Here is a 23695-nt window from a genome sequence, read left to right as displayed (position 1 = left end):
AGGGGGGGGGGGGAAACAATTTAATACATTTTAGAAAAAGGCTGTAACGTAACAAAATGTGGAAAAGGTCAAGGGGTCTGAACACATTCCGAAAGCATTGTACCCCCAAATAGGGTTGTAACCGTAGCGGAACCTTTTTTAATCGTTATTTATAGGACATTAGGAAAGGGTTCTTTATAGTACCATACAGATTCCATTTAGAACCTTATGAGCATGGGTCTTCGTTGAATGTTCAAAAAAAGGTTATATATATAGCATCAAAAAGTTTCCTGCTATGGTTACAAGCCAAAGATCCTCTTTCTGGTACAATTTAGAAGAATAAAAAAATGTGTTTGTGTGTGCTCAACTCTCAGAAGTTTACTATTAAATCATTAATAGAAAACAAACAGAAAGTGACACAACAGACAGACAGTACAGTATGTTCCCCTAAGGACTATGGGTAAACACCTGACCAAACATTAGACAGGGAGGATGATGGGAGATGACCTCTGACCCTACACCCTCTTTAAAGAAGTTACTCTTTCATCTCTAATACAGACCAGGTCTGGACCAGGCTTCTCTCTCTTCAAACAACATATCTCAAAGAGACTAATCAAATGGATCAGAAAAGGTTCAATTAAATTCATACATTCAAAATCATTTGCACATCCAACCATGCAGTGTTGTTATGCCATTTTATTCCTAATAGGAAGAGACTTGAGTTAAAGGACATTCTACTAATGTAAAAAAAAAAAGAGGGGGGGGCTTACAATTCAGAGTATCAGCAACATAGAGTAGAAACAATACTCATAAGACAAGCACTTTGAGGATGAAGATCTGTAATCCACTTGTAATAGTATGGATAGTGGCTGAATTACCAGTTAGGCTGGCTGTGAAGAAGAGGGACCGAACGAAACCTGTAAGTGAATCACTAAATGCTAGGAGCAGAAACACAATTGTGAAAATCAACCAGATTCATCAATGATTCAATGGGAATGAGTGGAATAGTGTTCTGATCATGATGGCATTGTTACACACCTGAGATGAGACCGTTACCCCTTCACCACTCGCTATCTGCACCAGTCGAGTGTGAGTGCTCAGTGCAGCTTGTTGACTCTGTAACACAGAGCAGAACACACACACACACATACACACACACACCCCACAGGAAACTGCTGAGGGGAGGGCAGCTCATAGTAACGTCTGGAACGGAGTAAATGGAATGGCGTCAAACACATGGATACCATGTGTTTATGTATTTGATACCATTCCACCTATTCCACTCCAGCCGTTACCACGAGCCCGTTCTTCTCAATTAAGGTGCCACCAACCTCCTGTGACACACACACACTGGAACCCCAGCAGCTCACTAGCTACAGCCCAGTGTGCCCTGCATGTGTTACATGTGCCAGATATATCCAGTTACCACCACCATGGGACCATGAAACAACCTCACATCTCCAACAGGGATCCGCTCAATATATGCTGCCCTGACCTCCCCAAAGCACAGGGACCCTCCTTACACTCCCCCCACCCCCCCTACACAGTTGTGACGGGGCACAGGAAGTTCCTACCACTGAGGAAGTATCAAATCAAACAGCATCTTTTTCCACTTTGTTGAGACTTCTCTGGTTAAACGCTTTCTGCATGGGCTTTGTGACGGAACGAGAGATGAGCTGTGTGTGTCTGTCTGTGTTCTGCTCCCAAAGAAAAGGGTGCTTTCAGCCTGCCTCCTTCTATAGGAAACACTATGTTGTTTTAAGGTATTCTTTCGGACCTTGAGAGAGTCAATGTTGATGTTGCACACTAGGTATATGATTTTTGGGTATTATTGTATCCAACCTCAGGAGGGGAAGAGAGAGGGATGGAAGAACGGGTAGACAGAGGGAGGGAGAGGCAGATGGGGAGAAGGAAAGAGAACTTCCTTGATTTGAGACAATCTTCATATTACCACAGAAGTGCTGGCGACTGAATTTGGCTTTTACAGAAGTTACAGCAGCCTACTCAACATATGGTAAGCACATGATTGAATTAGTTAATGAATTAACTAAAGTTAATGAATTAACTAATGAAAAAATCAAAGAACTAAACAATAAAAGTGCCACACATTTTTTAAGTCCATGATTTGTGGAATGAAATAAAGCAAAACTACACTAACTTGTCAATGTTTGCTTGCTCTATTTCAGGGCTTATTGGATCTGTCAATCTAAGAGACATCAAAAGCATGCGCGCACACAAACACACACACACACACACACAGCTTAAATAACTGGTGTTACAATCATTTAAGAAAATGGATCAATGTAATAAACAGCCTCTCTGAAATCAGATTATCACTTAGAATGCCTATTCTTTCACAGTGCAAAGAACTGTCAGATTTTGGGGTAATCTTTATTGTAGATCAAGAAGTTCTTTTACAGGGCTTTAAAGAATGTCACCCAGTTCACATAGCAGCTCTTAGCCCGTCATACATCATCAACCGGCGTAACATTGAAGCACACATAGTTCTGAGGGATTCCCACCTCGAAAACCCCATACATAACCTATGGTCTAAGATCAGTATCTTGCAGAATATCAAAGCCCCAAGCCCTTCTAATGTGTTACAGAAGGTCGTGGTGCTGCCTCTGATGTGGCTCACTTTTTGGCAGAGGGGTGGGCCCTGGGACAGGGGTCTTGTGTGTATCACAAAGCCTCTGGATCTAATTGTGGTGTCGATCTACCGCTATGAGAACACCACGTCTCTCAAATACTGATCCCCGGGTCGGGAGAGTTTTGGGCATGCCTCCAGGAGACTGGGAACAAGCTGGGAAGACACACACACACACATACAGGCATAGAGGCGGGGGTGTATACAGCAGAATCTACCCACTTAAACGCTTAGCTCTGGTGTCTCGCTAGTCCTTTTAGAGGCTCTGGGCATCTGCAGCAGACACTTTATGGCTCAAAGAGGCTGAGAGCGAGACAGCGAGAGAGACAGCGAGAGAGAGAGAGAGAGAGAGAGAGAGAGAGAGAGAGAGAGAGAGAGAGAGAGAGAGAGAGAGAGAGAGAGAAAGAGAGAGAGAGACGGGACGAGGGAGAAAGAGAGATAGTGAGAAATTAGGGAGGGAAATGAGAGAGAGTGGGAGTCAGGGACAGAGTGAGACAGAGGGAGTGAAAGCTAGCACTTTATGATAACTCCACATAATAAAGCATTTATAATGGATTAGTAAATAGTTTATTCATCATTTATTCATAATTTCTCCCGCATTTGTTTTAACCCAGTTATTCACACATTTATAAACAACTTTAAAAGTATTTCATAATGATTCATAAGATAATATAATAAGTTGTTTAATATAGGTCCTTATAAACAATTTACTAATCATTAGTTAAGTATTTTTGTGTGTCCTAATCTAAAGTTTGGGCTTTTTATACTTTATAACTACTTTATGTTTTGAGTGACTATTGCAAATTCAAAAAAACGATGGACATTCCATTGTTAGACATTCCAGCAGTACCAGAACATATCAATGGTTAAACAATAAGCACACAATACAGAGTATGTTTAAGAAAGTACAGTATATTTAACATTTTATTCAAAAACAGTCACACTATTGTAATAGTGAGATGTGTAACTTCAAACACTTTATGCTGAGTAAAATAACATTTTAGTCCGAAAATGCTAACATAAACTTTTAAAGTGTGGATTGCAGTCACTATTTAGAGCAGTTTAATCTCGGTTATCCCGGAACTAAAATCTTGCGTTATTTGGTCAGCTGCATTATTAAGTTCTGGGTTCATACGTGTTAGAAATTGGGAGTTCCAGTTTGTGAAATATCCAATATATTTCCTTTAACATCATGCGTTGTGTGCTTATTCTTTTATCAATGATATGTTCTAGGTTGCTTTGAGACCACAAAGCATCATGTTCTGCTGGAATGTCTACCAATGGCATGTCCATCTTGCTGTGAGAAATTACAATGGTCACTCACAACATTTCTAAAGTATTTATAAAATATAATTAGCCCACACTTTAGATGAGGCCATGCAAGACTTAACTAATTATTAGTGAATGGTTTATAAAGACCTATATTAAACATCTTATGAATTGAGTAATGATTAATAAATGATGAATAAACTAGTTACTTAAACAATTATAAATAAAGTGATACCAAAGCTAGTTAGGGGGAAACATTAAGAGAGAGGAGAGAGTGTCTTCATGGGTGGCTTCCAGTGTTGATGTTTTTTGTTGTTGTTGCTTTTTGAGTGACAGGGGCGTCGCCATGGAGAGAGAGAGGGAAAAGATCACATAGAACAGAGACTGCAGGTAGAAACTTCAAACATGAACTTTCCCCACTGAGTCTACGCACACACAAACAAAGCAGTCACACACACACACACACACACACACACACACACACACACACACACACACACACACACACACACACACACACACACACACACACACACACACACACACAATATTCCCAAACAACATAATTATGTGAGCCTATATCTTTTCCCATGAATATATGTTGATCCAGTAAATATATATTTAATGCATCATATAGTACATGAACCTGATACCATATCATGAAATTAAATTATATTTGATCTTTGACATAAGTGTATTTATATGGATGCATATGTTTTCTTAGCTTTATGTTTAAATGGGTTTGGTCAGATCTCTGGCAGTCCTCTGTTAATATTGGACAGTGTTTGGGTACTGGATAGTAGAACTAGGGTCTGGGGTTGAAAGGAGCTGCGCTGTAACTGGGCAGTGTGCATTACCTGCAGGTGTCACTATGATGAACGGGCTGCTTGAGGTTGATGAAGTGTTTACAACCCAGTGGCGTTGTTGCATGTAGCTAACCAGGTCCCAGACTGGTAGCCAGCCGCTCCAGTCCACCAGCTACAGCGGCTACACCTTCTGCCAGAACCCCCCTGAATGGGTGTGCACTGGGGAGAACACGGGATGCTAAATTATGTGTTGGATGCAAACCGCCAGGGAAAGCTGTTCACTGTTAGCTGTGACAACAGACAGCTGCTGGCGGTTGGCATCAGTTCAAGACTCTTTATGGTGACCGAGAGTTAGGACCCAAGACTCAAGACTTTCCGGAACTTTCCATGTGGCGAGGGCCCGAACCGCGTAAATGGCGGCAACACATTTTTTGTTATATTTATTGTTGTAGCTTAAGTAGGAGATGCCTCGCTAACCTCTGTGCTTCGTTTCAAGTGGACAGAATAATAAATCTGTGAGTTGTAACAAATGGTTTGTTTCAGCCCGCCTGTTATTTTATCATCACATTCTGCACAAGCCTGATGGATAGGGCTATGGGCTCTGGGTTGTTTGTACGGGCACTGAGCATGCCAAGGCAAACAAGCACGGAGAGGGGGAAAAAGAAAAAGAAAAGGAGAGTAAAAGAAAGAAAGCTCGGTCGGTCGGTATATGAGAGGCAGAGACATAATTCTGCAGCGGAATCTCAGATTGAACAAGTTCATCTCGAGGTGAGACAGCCAAGATGTAGGAATAATAACCCCTACTCCCAAACTCAAACTCTTCATCAAAATAAATTATGGATGCGATGGAGGTGGTGGTCGTGGATTACGTGGGGAGTCAGTGAAGGCCGTCCTACTGGGCACAGACGTCAATTCAACTTCTATTCCACGCTTGTGCAACGTCATTTCCTTGAAATGATGTGGAAACAACGTTGATTCAACCAATGTGTGCCCAGTAGGGTGCCTGTGTCCAAAATGGCACCCTATTCATTATGAAGTGCATTACTTTAGACCAGGGCCTGTCTGGAGGAAACAGAAACAGAACCAGGCCCCGTGCCAGACTGCTACAACCTTTCATCCTATCATCAAACACTACATCTCTCTCTCTTTCTTTCTTTCTCACTATCTCTCTCCTTTCTTTCTTTCTTTCTTTCTTTCTTTTTCTCTCTCTCTCTCTCTCTCTCTCTCTCTCTCTCTCTCTCTCTCTCAGATTCCCCTATTCTCTCTCACCGTCTCGCTCAACAAGTTGTTGATATAACTGTACATCTTTTCTTCTCTCTCTCCCTCCATCTCTCTCACCATGATATCTCTCCATTATGTGAAATCTAGGGAGATTTGTTTTTAAGATTAAAATGTTCTTTAATCAACAGTTTTGGGTTATTATCAATAAAGGCCAACCCTGTGTATAGTGTATGAGGGTATGGGATTAAGTTTATTAAGCCAGACATCGAATAGTGTTTATAATGCGTTACTCAGTCTGCCTCTATATAACAAAGCGTTTGGACTGAGACCCAATTGGCGTGCTATTCCCTATGTAAGTGCACTACTTTTGACCCAGGCCCAAAGGGAATAGGGTGCCATTTTGGGATGCAAGCCTGTGCATCAGATTGCTATATCATATGATGTGGTTAGAAGTGGTTACACCTATCCACGCGTCTGCAATTTAGTTGAGCAGGAACTCAACCCATGACTCACACCAGAGAGAGGGTCCTGGGAGAAGAAAAGCAACAATGTCACAATTCTTTGTTTTTGTAGTCATTCCATTCTATTCATACTTCTCAAAATAAACACCTTACTCTTCACTGACCCCCAAAAAGGCCAGTGATGGTATCCTGGGCAGCCTCATGGAGACCGACACCATTCATATTTTCATAGTCCATCTGGACCTGTCTCCCAGATCAAAAGTAACGTTATCTCTAGGATGAAAGGTCTGTTCGGTTGTAGTAGGATTCCTCATTCCTGCTCTCTATACACACAATGAATAGAGAGAATACGGAGAAAGAGAGCAAGAAAGAGAGTCGGAACGTGAAAGAACAAAGAGCAAAAAAGAACACAAAAAAAAGATGGGTTCCACAAAAGGGAAATGGAAGAATCCATCCCAGAGCCTCAGACTCCTCTTGTGTAGCTGGGCCCTTGCAGCTCTGGGTACTCTAATTAGACTAGTATTCAGGGGTGGCATTTTTTTCTAAACGTTTTAATGGGGCGGAAAGCGGAGCTCCTTTTTGAGAGAGGGGATAAGGGTAGGGAGTGTTCTATACGCTGAATAGCAGATGGGGGGATTCTACGCCTCCCTGGGAGGTATTCCCTCCTTTTTACTCCTCTCGTTCCTCTCTTTCTCACTCCCTCTCTCTTTTTCAGCTTTTTCTCCTTTCTCTCTTTGCCTCCCCCTTCTCTCCTCTCTTTTCCCGGTGTATTTTAGATTTTGTACACACTCGCATGGAGGCATGTATGCGCACACACACTAACACACACACACACACACACACACACACACACACACACACACACAGAATGCTTTTTCTTCACTCCAACGAAAAAACACAATGCAACAAATCATGTTAAACAGAATAAACATCTCTACATGTTTCTCTAATTAGACTCATTATAACAGGAATTGCGATGCATTGAGAAGAGCCAACATACTTTCAGATGATGTTCCATTCCAATCAACACTGAGCAACAACTTATTTTGATATTTTTTGCCTTACTCAGGGAGGTTTTGATTCTGGTCGTTGTCGTGACTCTAGATGATGGTTTTGAATTTGAGTTTTAGTTTTAGTGTAATAGTAATCTTTGGACACCTGTATGAATGTGACACAAGTGTACATCTGTGAAAAACATGTGTTTTATAGTTCAATATTTGTCGAGGAATGTTTCTTGACTGTTGCAGTAGAGACTGATGAGGTTTTGGGCTTTTTAGTATTAGGGAGAGTTAGAAACTATGGAAATTAGAAGTATGGAAAGTAATAGAAACCATTGATTCAAACCATGTACATAAAATATGATTTTTTCCCTGGCTCAAGTGTCAGACCAACCAAGAACTTTCTCTTAAAAGCTATAATTCACAAATGATTGATTGACTCTATAAGGAGGGTGGATGGAAAGAGAAAGGCTTACACACTGACTCCAAATATTAATTTTTCCTCGTGTTTATTTGGTAGAGATTTACATTAATTAATCTACGTAAAGCATACATAACACACCCGTGAGCACTAAATATAAATGATGTAATAGTTATGCACTGCAGAGCACCACTAAAAGTTTACAACGTATTTTACAATGCATCTAATAGTCAGATGGAACTGTGGATGGAAAATACACTTTGACGTCATGTCTATTTGTTGTTTATGGATCTGTTATGAATTCTTAATAGATTATGGATGTAGTTACTGTAGTATCGGTGTACATTATAGCAAATGTAGTTGTGAAAATGACATTCAAGGTTTATGTCTCAATAAACTAAGTTACTATACAAGTCAAGAATTTGGAGCACCACATGTCATTTAAAATACAAACTTTTCAAAACAGGTTTAAACTATATTGTATATCTATACACACAAGGATGTGGAATTTGGAATTTGGAAATATAATTGTAAACATTCAACTGAAATATCATGAGCTAAGAAAAAAACATAACATTGCTTTTATCACATCCAGTGTAGTGCTATATTATCATACAATATTGGAGTCAAAGTTATTGAGACAGTGTTATCTTTGTGGTGGTAGTGGAGGTGCAAAGATGAGGCCAGAGTCTGAGAGTCTGATGAGGCCAGAGTCTGAGACACCAGGCGACTAAGGATCTGAGGGTGAACCCCTAGGCCCCAAATGTTCCATACACAGTGGATTTGGAAAGTATTCAGACCCCTTCACATTTTCCACATTTTCTTACGTTACAGCCTTGTTCTAAAATTGATTAAATTGTTGTTGTTTTTCTCTACACACAATGCCCACAAAATCAGGTTAAAAAAAGAAGGAAATATCACGTTTACATGAATACTCAGACCCTTTACTCAGTACTTTGTTGAAGCCCCTTTGGCAGCGATTACAGCCTCAAGTCTTGGCACACCTGTATTTGGGGAGTTTCTCTCATTCTTCTCTGCAGTTCCTCTCAAGCTCTGTTAGGTTGAATGGGGAGCGTCGCTGCACAGCTATTTTCAGGCTTCAAGTCCGAGCTCTGGCTGGGCCACTCAAGGACATTCAGAGACTTGTCCCGAAGCCACTCCTGCATTGTCTTGGCTGTGTGCTTAGGGTCATTGTCCTGTGGAAGGTGAACCTTCGCCCCAGTCAGAGATCCTGAGTGCTGTGGAGCAGCTTTTCATCAAGGATCTCTCTGTAGTTTGCAGAGTTCATCTTTCCCTCCATCCTGACTAGTCTCCCAGTCCCTGCCGCTGAAAGACATTCCCCGAGCATGATGCTGCCACCACCATGTTTCACCGTAGGGATGGTATTGGCCAGCTGATGAGTGGTGCCTGGTTTCCTCCAGATGTGACGCTTGGCATTCAGGCCAAAGAGTTAAATCTTGGTTTCATCAGACAAGAGAATCTTGTTTCTCATGGTCTGAGAGTCCTTTAGGTGCCTTTTGGAAAACACCAAGTGGGCTGTCATGTGCCTTTTACTGAGGAGTGGTTTCCGTCAGGATACTATACCACAAAGGCCTGATTGGTGGAGTGCTGCAGAGTTGGCTGTCCTTCTGGAAGGTTCTCCCATCTCCAAAGAGGAACTCTGGAGATCTGTCAGAGTGACCATCGGGTTCTTGGTCACTTCTGTGACCAAGGCCCTTCTCCCCCGATTGCTCAGTTTGGCGTGGTTCCAAACTGGTTCCAGACTTCTTCCATTTAAACTGGTTCCAAGCTTCTTCCATTTAAGAATGATGGAGGCCACTCTGTTCTTGGGGACCTTCAATGCTGCAGAAATGTTTTGGTACCCTTCCCCTGATCTGTGCCTCAACACAATCCTGTCTCGGAGCTGTAAAAACAAATTTTCGACCTAATGACTCAGTTTTTGCTCTGACATGCACTGTCAGATGGGGGACCTTATATAGACAGGTGTGTGCCTTTCCAAATCATGTCCAATCAATTGAAGTTACCACAGGTGGACTCCAATCAAGTTGTAGAAACATCTCAAGGATGATCAATGGAAACAGGATGCACTTGAGCTCAATTTCGAGTTTCATAGCAAAGGGTCTGAATACTTATGCAAATAAGGTTTTTCTGTTTTGTTTTTTGTTTTTTTAATACAGTTGCAAAAATGTCTAAAAACCTGTTTTCACTTTGTCATTATGTGTAGATTGATGAGGGGGAAAAAATATGTTATACATTTTAGAGTACGTCTGTAATGTAAGCAAACGTGGAAAAAGTGAAGGTGTCTAAATACTTTCCGAATGTACTGTAGCTCAACCACCCATTCTGGAATGTGTAGGCTACCACTCTTCTAATTGGAAATATATAGCTTGATATCTCATGCAATAGTAAAATACTCTGTGAATGTGTGTACCCCACTGAGCCCATTCAGCACACAACTTTTACACACACTGAGTCCAGAAGGTGGATTTTACTTGAGATTGTTTGACTTTTGTCTCGTGGTTGTTCATCAATCATTTGTCTTTGTAAACCTCTTTGTTGTATTTTCATCTGCACAGCATTAGTCCATAATGCAGAACTTTTGTTTTCAATGGACTGGCTAAATGTGAGGTTAGGCTATGCATGCATGTTTTACAGCAACATTTATTTGAAATGAAGTAGGATTAAAATAACCTACTTTGAATAAATGCCTTTGTTCCTGAATTGAATTTAGGGTTAACGAAAACTAACTTTGCTCATTCTCTAGTCTAGTGTTTGTGATCATACACGTTGCACTATCAGCGCCTTCGGGTTGCTTTGTGAGCTATGAGTGTTTTGGTTGTAACCCCGTTCCTCATGACCTGTGTGACCCGCCAACGATAAACTGTTAACTGCAGAGCTTCAGTCACGCTCAAGGAGGCTGATGCCAACATGATCCGTGACATTTTATGAGAAGCGCTTGTTTACCGCTCAGTCACCTAACTAGGCCTATAACTATAAACGTTCCTTCTTATTTTCTGTCTGACTTCAACTTATTTTATTGTAGCCTATAGGTTCACTTTCTGACATCTATCATCAAACACACTCTCTCACAATTGTTTAAATATAAATACTATGCTAATTATACAATAGCCTTTCGGCAAATCGACAGAAAGCCAAGTCGACATTTTACTATCTTTTGAGATTTCTACTCAATCGCTGTTGTAGCTTACTATTTTATACTATTTTATTTATTTTATTTGAAAATTAGAAAATTAAACTGGACAGATTAATTTAAAAATAATTCAGTTATCAAGTTAGTCTACTTTTACTTTGGTCAACATTTGTCCAATAGCCTACTCAATCAACATTCGTATAAATTAGGGTGAGAATATAATGATTCTAACGTCAAACATTGTCAAGGTGAATAGGCCTATGTCTGGCTAAACTTTGTAGAAAGGGTAAATCACCTAAGAAAGCCAACAGGGTTGATATCGAAGCATGGCAATAAATAAATAAAAACTGATCAGTTATGCCGTGCAGGTGTAATAACAACACGGAACAACCAGGCTGTAGACATAGAAGTCCTACCTAACCAAGCACCCCGGCCATATCAACAGTAAAAAGCAGGTAATTAAGATCACGCAGATGTGTGGTAACTCCTGTGATCACTTACCCAAGTTATTAACATCAATTTAGCATAATTTATACATTTTAGGCTGGGTATCTTTAAAGGCCAATCCGCAGTTGAAGCAATAACAAAGCGGATACCCTCTGTTTCGAAAATAAACTGAGGGAGTGCCTGAAGAAATGCAACCACTCTCAAATTCATAGACAGCTACAGCGTTTGCTTACATTTACAATGTTTAGAAACATTAGAGTAAAACAAGGTTATTTATGAGGTTCTGATGGGGTGTGACGTTAGAACTAGGCTCATGAGGAATTTATAAGGTATATTCTTTAACAATCAATGGATATGTCATTAATTTAAAAGTTTAAAACATGGAGGTAGCAACTGTAGATTGCCCCTCTCAAGCACTTTATGAAAACTGTAAAAGGGACTTAAGCCTATAAAATTAAGTTGATTTATTGATTGAAGTGTAAGCCTTTTTGGTTGTGACGTGTTTTACAAAGGTAAAATGTAGTTAGTTCAGTGTGAATCCTATTATTTTCTTGTTGTATTTTATTAGGATCCCCATTAGCTGTTGCTCAAGCAGCAGGTACACTTCGTGGGGTCCACACAAAACATAAAATATGACATAAATGGATCAAGTAATCAATCCACTAGCAGATGTATTTATTCGCATCATACTTTTATGGATGAAAGAAAATGAAAAAGTAGGCTAGTGGCGTTTCATGCACATGCATACAGACAGATCAACAAATTATTCATGAGATGGTGGGGAGAAAATAACTCCTGTTCGTTTTAGACATGCATTTGATCTAATTTTCTATTTGTGGGTAGGCTGTAGGCTGTACTTCACTCTACTTTTGTGGGCAGAGTGACTGATGGTCTATATTAGGTTTGGTGGAAAGAGGAAGTCCTATTGCATGACACACAACTTGGTAAAATAGATTGACATCCGAACACTGATAGGCATAACACAGCTAGGCCTAATAAAGACCAATAGAATGGCAATTGCGAAACAAAATGTGTAGGAAATAATGACACAAATTCCAAAGGATTCAGCATAAATAAATATGTATCCATTCCATTCATGTAGGCCTATGTATTTTTAGCATTGTATTGGCTTGTGTCCTATGTGGCTTTTTGAATGTAGTAGCCTACTTTTTACACCGGTGAGTTGATTTGCTGTACGTTTGTTTATGTGTGACTCCGTGTTATTGTTTTTGTTGCACAGCTTTGCTTTATCTTTGCCAGGTCGCAGTTGTAAATGATAACTTGTTCTCAACTGGCCTACATGGTTAAATAAAGGCGAAATAAAACATAAAAATTAAAAAATATGTCTAATGTCTGCAGTGTCATTGCGTGTAGACTTTTCTCCAGACCTTTCGTGTTTTTCAAGTATTTGTAATCTATTCTACTCTTGAACTAATTTTCGTTCACCATTTTAGTCTCACTTCATAACAATCCAACGATGTTCAAATGTAGGCTATGCTTTAGGCCTGGTTAGGCCGCACAGGCTCTCTCTAATTTTCAGAACCTGTGGGCCTACAAACGAAATGTTTTCAGACGAAATGTTTTCAAAGACTAACAAAAAGTGAGATATATATTTGTGTATTTAAGCCGCCCATATTTATAAAAGAAAACATAAACTACATTGCTGAAGGTATCCTGAAATCCATTATATTATGGGGACAGTGTGTGTGTGTGTGTGTGTGTGTGTGTGTGTGTGTGTGTGTGTGTGTGTGTGTGTGTGTGTGTGTGTGTGTGTGTGTGTGTGTGTGTGTGTGTGTGTGTGTGTGTGTGATGGATACACGCAACATTTACAAGATGATATGGCTATTTCAAACAAGGTCATTATTACGCACGTGGCCCGTGGGGCGAAAAGATTTACATTGCAAAGTAATAAAATCATAGTTGTGGCACACATTAACACACCTCTATACATGTCCTATATGAACAATTTCAGGGCTATATGGGCAATTTCTTTGATTTTCCCACTCTGAGTTTGTATGGCATTGCATAGCCATATTTGCCTGTAATAAAAAGTAAATTGACTCATTTTACAGCATATATTTCAGTCTGTCGGGCGGCTCCACCTGCATATATTTATCGCCTGTGAAATGGCAGTGGTAAGAATTAGTTATGTTCCCGTACCTGCTTGGCCCTTTTTACGAATTATTTGTATAATTTAGCACAATAAAATATGTGACCTCAGCCTCCAATAAGCAGGTCGCGACCCGGGGTTGTGTGAGTGTAGTTCGCACTCTGCATTGGCTGTCTGGCTTGCGTGTTACATCATCACGCATGCTGCTGTCCTCCGGTGGCCTAGTGAACTGTCTCTGAGCAGTGCGCTGCGCGGAGTGGATCTAGCTCTACTACACGTATTTCCTCTGCGTCGTGGCGCCATAACACGCGGCCGGGCAACGGGGATGCGCATTTGTAGTCACGGATGGATCAAACTCTCTAAACAGTGGTCCTTCCATCAGAGACAGGGAGAGGAGGCCTTTCTCTTCGCTTGTCGCCCGCCCATCATGCCACACAATTGATGTTGTGAGGATATCGGCCTAAAAAACACCACCACAAACACCTGCTTTGAATATTGACTGGCATATTTAGTAAAGAGATGCTTGTCTTTCGTTTTAGCATCATCCCAATTAAGATCATATAGCCAAAACCTAAACATCATGATACTATTATTATCCATAGGCTCATAATTGTGAACAGTGGCTCAAGGATCTTCTTCTACTAGGAATTCGGGGTTAGGCCTAATATTTAATGAGGCATAATTGCAGGATAAATACCTTGTGCTCGTGTCTCCTAATTATCATTAAATTATCTTAGTTGCTTTTTTAAAATAAAAAGCCTCGACATGGCTGTATGTCTGTATGTCTGCATGTCTGTATACTAAAGCTATGGATGTGAAGGAGTAGGCTATAGCCTCTCTGGCCAATACATCTCGCTCTCTCATGGCAACTGTGACATGTAGGCCTATGAGGAGATTATGAAACGGTCTAGGAGGAGTGTTTACTCAAGAGTCCGAGCCAGCTGCCTCTGATCACCCGTGATAATCATCGTCCTGCAAAATACAGTCTTTGTCACCCCCGTGACACCGCCCTGTCCACCACGAGTAATTACGAGGATAAATGTATGAGAGGGTAAATGGTCTTGTAGGACCAAGGTTTATCATCTAGCCCGTGCATGGAGCATGGAATTACAGTCACACACATAGGCCGCTCAGAAGAGGCCTAAACTTTGGCTGCTTTTGTGCATAAAGATAAATGTTTAAAAACTTGAACAAATATTGTTTCAGAATGTTAATCGTAGAATTGCACATGTTCTAAAAGTCACACACACATACACACTCACACACACAGTATAGAACATTGACGTTTCTTATTTAGGTCTATAGGTGTGAAGTTGATCCTGCACCCCAGGGCCTGTTGAAAGTAATGGTTCTAGTTTGGGCAATGTTACACTGAAAGTGAATTATTATTTAATGTAATAATAATGTTCTTACAGCTGATTCGCACTCATCTCTTTCAGTATTTGTGCTGAACCACTAGTAAAAGTTGGAAGAGAAGTAACAGAGGAATACACTCTGTTGTTGCTTTGTATATGGGAACCAACTAACAATGTCCATGGGTAATTGTAACAGCTATTCCTAGATGTATTGATATTATTATTAGTAGTAGTAAGTCGTATTATTATAAACGGCAGCAGTCGAGTAGTTATAATAGGCCTATCAATGTATTATTCTAAAAGTAGAAGCCTAGTAGTATTGATATTAGTATTATGTGCACTGTTGTTCAGTCCTATTTTTACAGGTTCCACTCAATAAGTAATAGCCTACATTGTCTTTTACTTTTTGGGAATAGGATTCTTAACAAAAATGAAAATTATAGGTATTTTTAAAACAACAACACTTCATGCACGTGATCTACTGTGGGACTTCATTTCGCTAATTTCTAGATTATTACTTACTCAAAAAATTACTTTCCAGGCAAATGTCTTTTTTTGTAAAACAATATTTATTCTCATTGAAAAACAAACCGTGTAAAAAATATCACACTCCGATTATACAATACTTGCCAAAGAATGTACAATGTTTTATTACTGAAATAAGCACACACTGCATATAAATGAATGACCTTCATCTTTGTGTCTTTTAAATACAGAGCACAAATCAAAACAGTAAAAAAAACGAATGCCAAACTAAAAAACATGTGTGTGTTTGACACAATATACATTGTTTGAGACGTGATCGTGTATAACCTTTCATTTAGTCGATATCCTGAGACGCCCTAGACTTAAATGAATCACTTCATAAACAATGAACAAAGTTCGTGGAGAGAAAATTAGATTGACACTAAAATTGTATTAACATAAATATAGCCTAATATTTTTTTACAGAATGAATTGGCACGAATAGTGTTAATGTCCATCATTCAGCTGCGTGTTACCAAAAAACATACAAAAATAATCCTACCTTCAAAGAGGGGGCGTTTTTGTTTGTGTTTCTTGAAAACGTGGAAGTTAGTTTATAGAAATTAACAGCCACTAGTACCGTTCAGAATTATGTTGGGAAAGTTCTCGACCATGTGTAAAACAGTTCCTGGGTGCATACTCAGCGGCTGGTTGGGCGACTGTGGCGCGAGGGAAGACGATAACATTGGAACAACAGTAGAAGTCCGCGAAGCACAGTGAGTGTGCGCAGGGCTCAGCGAACTCCCAATGATACTCTCAATGGAGAAGGTAGAGCGCTGGACAGGCGAGCTGGACTTGGCTGCAGTGTGTATGGGTGAAACCAGGCTGGGACTGAGCTGGGGTAAGAACCTGCTCCTCGCTAAGTCACTGGAGGTGGGCAAGGACGGTGCCGAGATAATGGTCCCAGTGTGTGAATGCCTGGACTGTTGCTGCTGCTGAAACGCGAAAAGCGCAGAGTGTGTGTGGTAGGACTGCAGCTGGATACCGTAGCCGCAGCCGTAAGGTCCATAGCCGTACGCAGCAGCGGGGATAAAACTGTTATGCTCCCGCAGCAAGTCCTGCTGCTGCTGTCGTTTGAAGCGTTTCCGTCGTCTCAGAAAGCTACCGTTGTCGAACATATCGGCGGACTCTGGATCTAGGGTCCAGTAGTTCCCCTTCCCGGGGTTTCCGGGTTCCCTCGGTATCTTGACGAAACAGTCGTTTAGTGACAAATTGTGTCGGATTGAGTTCTGCCACGCGGGGAATTTTTCCCGGTAGTACGGGAAACGGTTGCTGATGAAATCACAGATCTCGCTGAGGGTGAGCCGCTTCTTGGGGCTCTGGAGAATGGACATGGTGATTAAGGCGATGTATGAGTATGGGGGCTTCACCAGGATGTTCTTACTGGCTGGTTTGTACGGATCCCGGGACGAGGAGATGTCTAGGCATGGCGGGGAGCCAGCCAGGAGATCATCGTGCATCTGCGCCACCTCGTCTACGTAGGAGCGCGTCTGGCTGTCCCCATCCTCCCCCTCGCCGACCACGTCGATGTCGGTCTCTTCCGAAAGGATGGAGGCATCCGACATCTCGGAGCTCAGAGTCATGGCTCACGGCTGGTTATGCAAAGCGCTGCACTGTGCTGTGCGCTCCCAGAAGCTACGGCGGATAGGAAGAGGAGATGCTGCCCGTGCTACTCTGCCCTCTTTCAAGACAACTCATATGAGGGGATGAGAGGAGCACGCCGGCGGTAAGAGATGTCCCTTTTTCCAAGCACTTTCATGTGTTTTATGGATTTTTTCGTTTTTCAGTAGCGCACCATTCGGATGGTAGTTTGAAGTGTGTTTAAAGGACCTGAAAAAGGCCGAACCTGAATCCTAAAGAGGGCGGATCTTCCATCGCGCTTTATACCAGTGCTCTGATCACATGGCGAAGGAACGTCACCAAGGCAAATGAATAGAGGGGGGAAAAAAGCAAAACATTGTATTTGAAAAAGAACGGTGGACGATTTAAAAAGTTTGGTTCTCTTTTGGTGGTCATCTTGGTATAGGCTACACATATGGTTAATCTAAAGATTTCATTTCAGCTTTCATTTCTGCATGCAGCCTGTCAGCATGCAGAACAAAGCCAATGCAGGACTATCCCTTTTAGATGATAATTTATTGTGATAAAAAGCTCTATCATGATAGTGGGATTTTATGCTTGAAAGAAGTAGGCCTATGTATAAAGTTATGGCATTTTAGAAATTCCATTTCACCATTAAAAAGTAATGGTTCAGATTAATTAATGATTTATAGCCTACATCAAACTAAATTATCAGCGTTTTTAAAATAAATTAATACAGACGGAATTTCATGTCCCACTCTCCACGCATCATAGTTTGCGTGATCCGGTAGTTATCTAGATTATCCGCGAGCCATTTGTAATGTAAAAGAGTCAGCTGTTAACTTGCATCAGTCACGGGTCACTCAGAGCATGCGAGCAGCTCGAAAAATAAGGGCCTCTATCTCCCATGCACAGACTTTATAGCACTGAATGAAGATGTTCAAGATAATATAGAAAGAAAATCGAATACATCTGTTTTGATGAGTTTCTATAATGTTTTGATGAGATCGTGATGTTTACGCATTGTACAAAATCCTTTATTTGGGTTATCTCGATCATGTTATCTGCTGTAATATATTGTAATTGCCTGCATGTAACAGTGTGAAACTTTCTTGCGTAATACGGCTCTAGCAAAAGAGTGTGTCGAGCATATCTCTAAAAGCTTTACAATCTGAATGTAGGCTACACGTGCGTAATTGCTTTATGCACAGCACCAGCTAATACATTTTGAAACTAAACCAACATAGGCTTATATGATGCTTTTTGATTAATTCATTTGAAATATATAGGCCTAGAGAATATATAACTCATAATTATATTGTAAAACGGAACTGATAGTTCAAAACATCTTCCCCATTGTGGTGTTCCTTTTCATTGCCTTTGCACTAGAAGTATAGGCACGAGAAGTAGGATATACGTTATGATTTCTAAAATGTTCCTGCTCACCAATCAATTTTAAATGATAGGCTATGGTTACACGATTCATTCTAAAGAACCCCCTTTAACAACTCGGAGACAGTTACGTTCATGAAGTTGGGCAACTGTGAAGAATCCCCATTTTTTGTTGAGTGAACTTGGTTCATTTGTTTTCTTTAGTGAATTTACAAAAATGTGACAATAACAATCCAAACTGGGACTCACTTTGTTATGGCACTAGGCTAGCCTAAATCAGGCATGTATTGCACCCACAACTAGACACATTTAAGACATATCTCTTGACACAGGTGAAAGATGATCATATCTAATATATCACACCAATATAGGGTGCGTGAAAATAAATCAGTAAATAAAACGTATAAATTACGTTTTCAAAGCGCTGAAAACCTACTCAACGTGCGTTTTTGCAACAATAAAGTACAAGTAAAAGTACATTTGAATGCAAATAGGATATGAATTAATGTTGTTATCATAATGTCTCTTTCTATGTCCCGCACTAAGTTATGTTGGTAAATTCAGAAACAACTATAGCCTACCAAAGCACTACAACAACAATAGAGCCTGTAGGCCAATAAATAATAACATAATGGGTTTAGGTTCCCTTTATGTCAGTAAGAAAATGTCTGGTGCTTTTTTGATGACCATATAAAGCTACCCCATGGCTTATTCAGAGTTGTATGACGACTTATGTTTATTTTACTCTGGCCTATCTACTGCAGCGTTTCTGCTGGACTAGCACCATCTAGCGGATAAAAAGTCCACACTCCATCCAACGGACAACTACTTTGACGACTTCAGCTGTTAAAAAATGTGACATTGACAACAGTTTTATTTCCCCTTTCGTTATTTTCTACGTCATTTGAATAATATTTATATTCCACTAACAGTTTATGATTTACATTCAAGCCTTTGCGTTCTCACAAATTAACCAGTTGTTGGCTGACAATTGGCTCAGGCCTAAACCTCACCAAAAGGCCATAGAACTCTCTCAAATACACATCTCTTTCAGACAGGTATTAACACCATTTTTAATGACTATCGAAATAATGGCCTTTCGATTTAACTCTTCAAAATTAACACAGCAGTGATATAAAATCGTTTTTTAGTCATGCATACAAACATTTTTGAATGATTTGAAAATCACTAGTATGTGTTTATTAGTTTGTTTGTTTGTGCTAAATATCATATGTATACCCTAATAGCCATTGGCCTAAGAGGGATATTGTGCTGTCTTTATAGGAAAATAGATAATATGGACCACAATTAGGCATACTTATTGCCACAATGCAGTTTTAGGTTGTAAAATAGAAAGGTTACCCTACGTGGATTGAATATTTGATGTTTTATTCCTGTAAAAAAAGATTAGGCTCATAAAGAATCTCAGTTGATGCTGACCGTTTCTGGCAACTGAATTGTCACCATATGGAAACGAAGCCTTGTTGAACAGTGGAGAGTTAAAAAATAATTATAAATACTTTCGTAATAGTCCTATTCCCTTTTCAAATGCCTATTTTAGACTTGCAATAACCTAGTCTTGGAGAAGGCTACGGATGGACTTATAAATGATCAATTATCAGTCACTTTCAGACTAAATAAATAGAATAACGATCCAATCAAATAAATTCGATTGACTGGGTCTCTCGTAAGTGACACTTACAAATTAATAGGTGAAAGTTGATTTAAAAAAAACCGGTAATAATTTATTTTAATGAATCATTTTAATCTGCACTGAAACTCTCTGAAGGTGTTTGAAATGGGTTTTGCCCTATACGTCTACGGACTGATATGTCACGATTGTCACCTACATCATTTGGTCTATATGGGGAAAGCATTTAACCTGTTTGCGTCATGCTTTCTATAATTACTCATTTGACATTATTTCTTTAAGTTATTAGTATTGTCCAGGTTTAGCCTATAGCTAAAGGAGGGTGATATTTTAAAACTGACACTTAAAGCAGGGCTCGCATGTGTGGTAAACCACTTCTAAAGTGGTTCTAAATTCCCCTCTGCGATCGGAGGGTGTTTCCGTGCCACGGGGTACCAAGAAAGCACTTACTGCTGAACGCAATCCCTGCCTCCCTGCCTCTAGCTCTGACAAATCCTATGAACGTCACCAAAACAGTCCGTCTCTCCCCGGGGACTTGGTAGCCTGTGATTCATATGTATCACGTGCATAAAGGGCAAGACAATACCAGTGCACATATTGTGAGTGCGTGCGGTTGTACGTGTGCGTGATTAGGGCTAATGTGTAAGGTGTTGTGTGTGTGTGTATGTGAGAGAGAGAGAGTGTGTGTGTGTGTGTGTGTGAGAGAGAGAGAGAGAGAGGGTGTGTGTGTGTGTGTGTGTGTGTGTGTGTGTGTGTGTGTGTGTGTGTGTGTGTGTGTGTGTGTGTGTGTGTGTGTGAGAGAGAGAGAGAGAGAGAGAGAGAGAGAGAGAGAGAGAGAGAGTGTGTGTGTGTGTGTGTGTGTGCGTGTGTGTGTACACAATGCACAGTTTAGGCTACTTCAGGAAATATATTGTATATTTGTGAATAACCTGAGAAATAAATAGGCTACTTATCAAATACTTGTGAAAATACTTGAGATTGTTTCTGTTGGGACAAAGTAAACATTGCTAACTTTGATCTGGTAATGTAGTGGTGATTCCATATGACACACCATTTGCACAGTTTGAGATCAGTTCAAGATGTAGCCACATAATTTACTTTCCTAACTTAGATATTTGGTTGGTGTTCCCATCCCATGCATTAGGCCTATGGTAGATTATCAAATGCAGAGTTCCAATATATTTGATTTACCATACTCTTCCAGTGAGACAATTAGAACTGTCTGCTCTCTCCTCTCATCTGTGGGAACACTTCCTGGTATCCTGGTCAGCTAACCTGTGTACCTGTATAGGCTACGTGTGACCAGTGATCTATAACCCCATGTGAGAGTGTCACTACGGTACAAAACCAAGTTCCAACATTCCTAGCTAGACAACATATACACAACAGATTCAATGAGCATGTAAGCAGACCAAAATGGCTTCTACAAGTAAGGTGAATAGATTGACAAGGTGTCACAAAGTTTTCATCACAGGAAGATCCATGATGCCTCATGTGCTAGCCCACTGTGGAGGGTTATGTTAGGAAGTTCTATTCAAATCTGGACACTTTGGCCAAAATGGGTGGGCTATCATTGTTTGCTTTTCTGTTTCTGTTAGTGTTTAGTCTACATTAGGCTACATTCTTGTGCTCTCATTGCCATGGGAGTTTTGTACTGGACTGGAGTTTTTTGTTGTTGTTGTAATTCTTTGAATATTAGCATTCCACAAATAGGTATACCAGTTTGGCAGTCTGTGTAGGCTACGTCTAGGCTTACTGTTATTGCATTGTAACAGGCTTTAGGTATGGGATCCAAGTTTTATGCTGTATTGAAATTATAATACCATTCAGTACAGGCTAGGCTTGGTCTAGGTCTAGGCTATGGTGACACTTTCCACCTTGTTCTCACACACAGAATGAGAGGGCCTTCAAAATTACATTGTGACTGAAAACGCAGGATGTAATGCAAGCTCATCGCCTTATAGCCATTACTTTGGCTATAATAATTTTAAAAAATGTTTTAATTATTTCACCTTTATTTAACCAGGTAGGCCAGTTGAGAACAAGTTCTCATTTACAACTGCGACCTGGCCAAGATAAAGCAAAGAAGTGCGACACAAACAAAAACACAGAGTTACACATGGAATTAACAAACGTACAGTCAATAACACAATAGAAAAACTCTATATGCAGTGTGTGCAAATGAGGTAAGATTAGGGAGGTAAGGCAATGAATAGGCAGTAGTGGCGAAGTAACTACAATTTAGCAATTAAACCGTGGAGTGATAGATGTGCAGAAGATGAATGCGCAAGTAGAGATACTGGGGTGCAAAGGAGCAAAAAAATTAATAACAATATGGGGATGAGGTAGTTGGAAAAAACATAAAGATAAACAAGTAGAAGGTAGGTCTAGGCCTACTCAACAGAATAATTGGCTGCAGTTTTATTCTATAACCGATGAGTAACTACAGATTAAGATCATTTTATTGGCCAATTGCACACAAGGTTCAACCCAAAATGTGACTTTCGCTTTTAAGCCAACCCATCCGAAAGACACATAGACCTATATACAGATTTTTTGGAGACGTTTGGGGTGCTGCCACACTGGGCGCTGTTGTGCCTTGCTCAAGGGCACAACAGCAACGCTCCAGTTGCCAGCTCACTTCCCACTAGATTTGGGATTCAAACTGGCAACCCTCTCTAACCCCTAGGCTACCTACAGGTTAGAAAGGCTTGCTATTCAATCTAGTCATAAGAATAATATAATTTTACTGAAACAAGCGCTGTCTTGGTGAGGGCAGGGCACTCACCGAGACGGGCAGCCCCGTTCCACACCTGGGAGTTCCCAGAGAAATGCTGGAGATGATTGCACATACAGTTGAAGTCAGAAGTTTATATACACCTCAGCCAAATACATTTAAACTCAGTTTTTCACAATTCTTGACATTTAAACCTAGTAAAAATTCAGTTTTAGGTCAGTTAGGATCACCACTTTATTTTAATAATGTGAAATGTCAGAATAATAGTAGAGAGAATTATTTATTTCAGCTTTTATTTCTGTCATCACATTCACAGCGGGTCAGAAGTTTACACACTCAATTAGTATTTGGTAGCATTGCCTTTAAATTGTTTAACTTGGGTCAAACGTTTTGGGTAGCCTTCCACAAGCTTCCCACGATAAGTTGGGTGAATTTTGGCCCATTCCTCCTTACAGAGCTGATGTAACTGAGTCAGGATTGTAGGCCTCCTTCCACACACGTTTTTTCAGTTCTGTCCACAAATTTTCTATAGGATTGAGGTCAGGGCTTTGTGATGGCCACTCCAATACCTTGACTTTGTTGTCCTTAAGCATTTTTGCCACAACTTTGGAAGTATGCTTGGGGTTATTGTCCAGTTACTAGTTGTGATGGTCTTGAAATGTTGCTTCAATATATCCACATCATTTTCAATTCCTCATGATGCCATCTATTTTGTGAAGTGCACCAGTCCCTCCTGCAGCAAAGCACCCCCACAACATGATGCTGCCACCCCTGTGCTTCGCGGTTGGGATGGTGTTCTTCAGTTTGCAAGCCTCCCCTTTTTCCTCCAAACATAACAATGGTCATTATGGCCAAACAGTTATATTTTTGTTACATCAGACCAGAGGCCATTTCTCTAAAAAGTACGATCTTTGTCCCCATGTGCAGTTGCAAACCGTAGTCTG

The 23695-nt window shown here is 40.4% G+C and overlaps 1 protein-coding gene across 1 annotated transcript; it reads right to left on the bottom strand.

The window, feature by feature from the left end:
- Positions 1–15413: 15413 nt before the first annotated feature.
- On the bottom strand, positions 15414–17261 carry LOC109874150 (forkhead box protein D1). Its single transcript, XM_020465952.2, has one exon. It carries the CDS (start codon positions 16971–16973, stop codon positions 15954–15956), a length of 1020 nt encoding a protein of 339 aa, XP_020321541.1. The 5' UTR covers positions 16974–17261; the 3' UTR covers positions 15414–15953.
- Between the last annotated feature and the right edge of the window lie 6434 nt (positions 17262–23695).

Source organism: Oncorhynchus kisutch, linkage group LG29 (genome assembly GCF_002021735.2).
Source record: "Oncorhynchus kisutch isolate 150728-3 linkage group LG29, Okis_V2, whole genome shotgun sequence".
NCBI lineage: Eukaryota > Metazoa > Chordata > Actinopteri > Salmoniformes > Salmonidae > Oncorhynchus > Oncorhynchus kisutch.
This window is presented reverse-complemented; position numbering and strand designations above follow the sequence as displayed.

Excerpts from the sequence above, each read along its gene's own strand:
- LOC109874150 (XM_020465952.2), bottom strand. The coding sequence starts at position 16,973 with ATGACTCTGAGCTCCGAGATGTCGGATGCCTCCATCCTTTCGGAAGAG.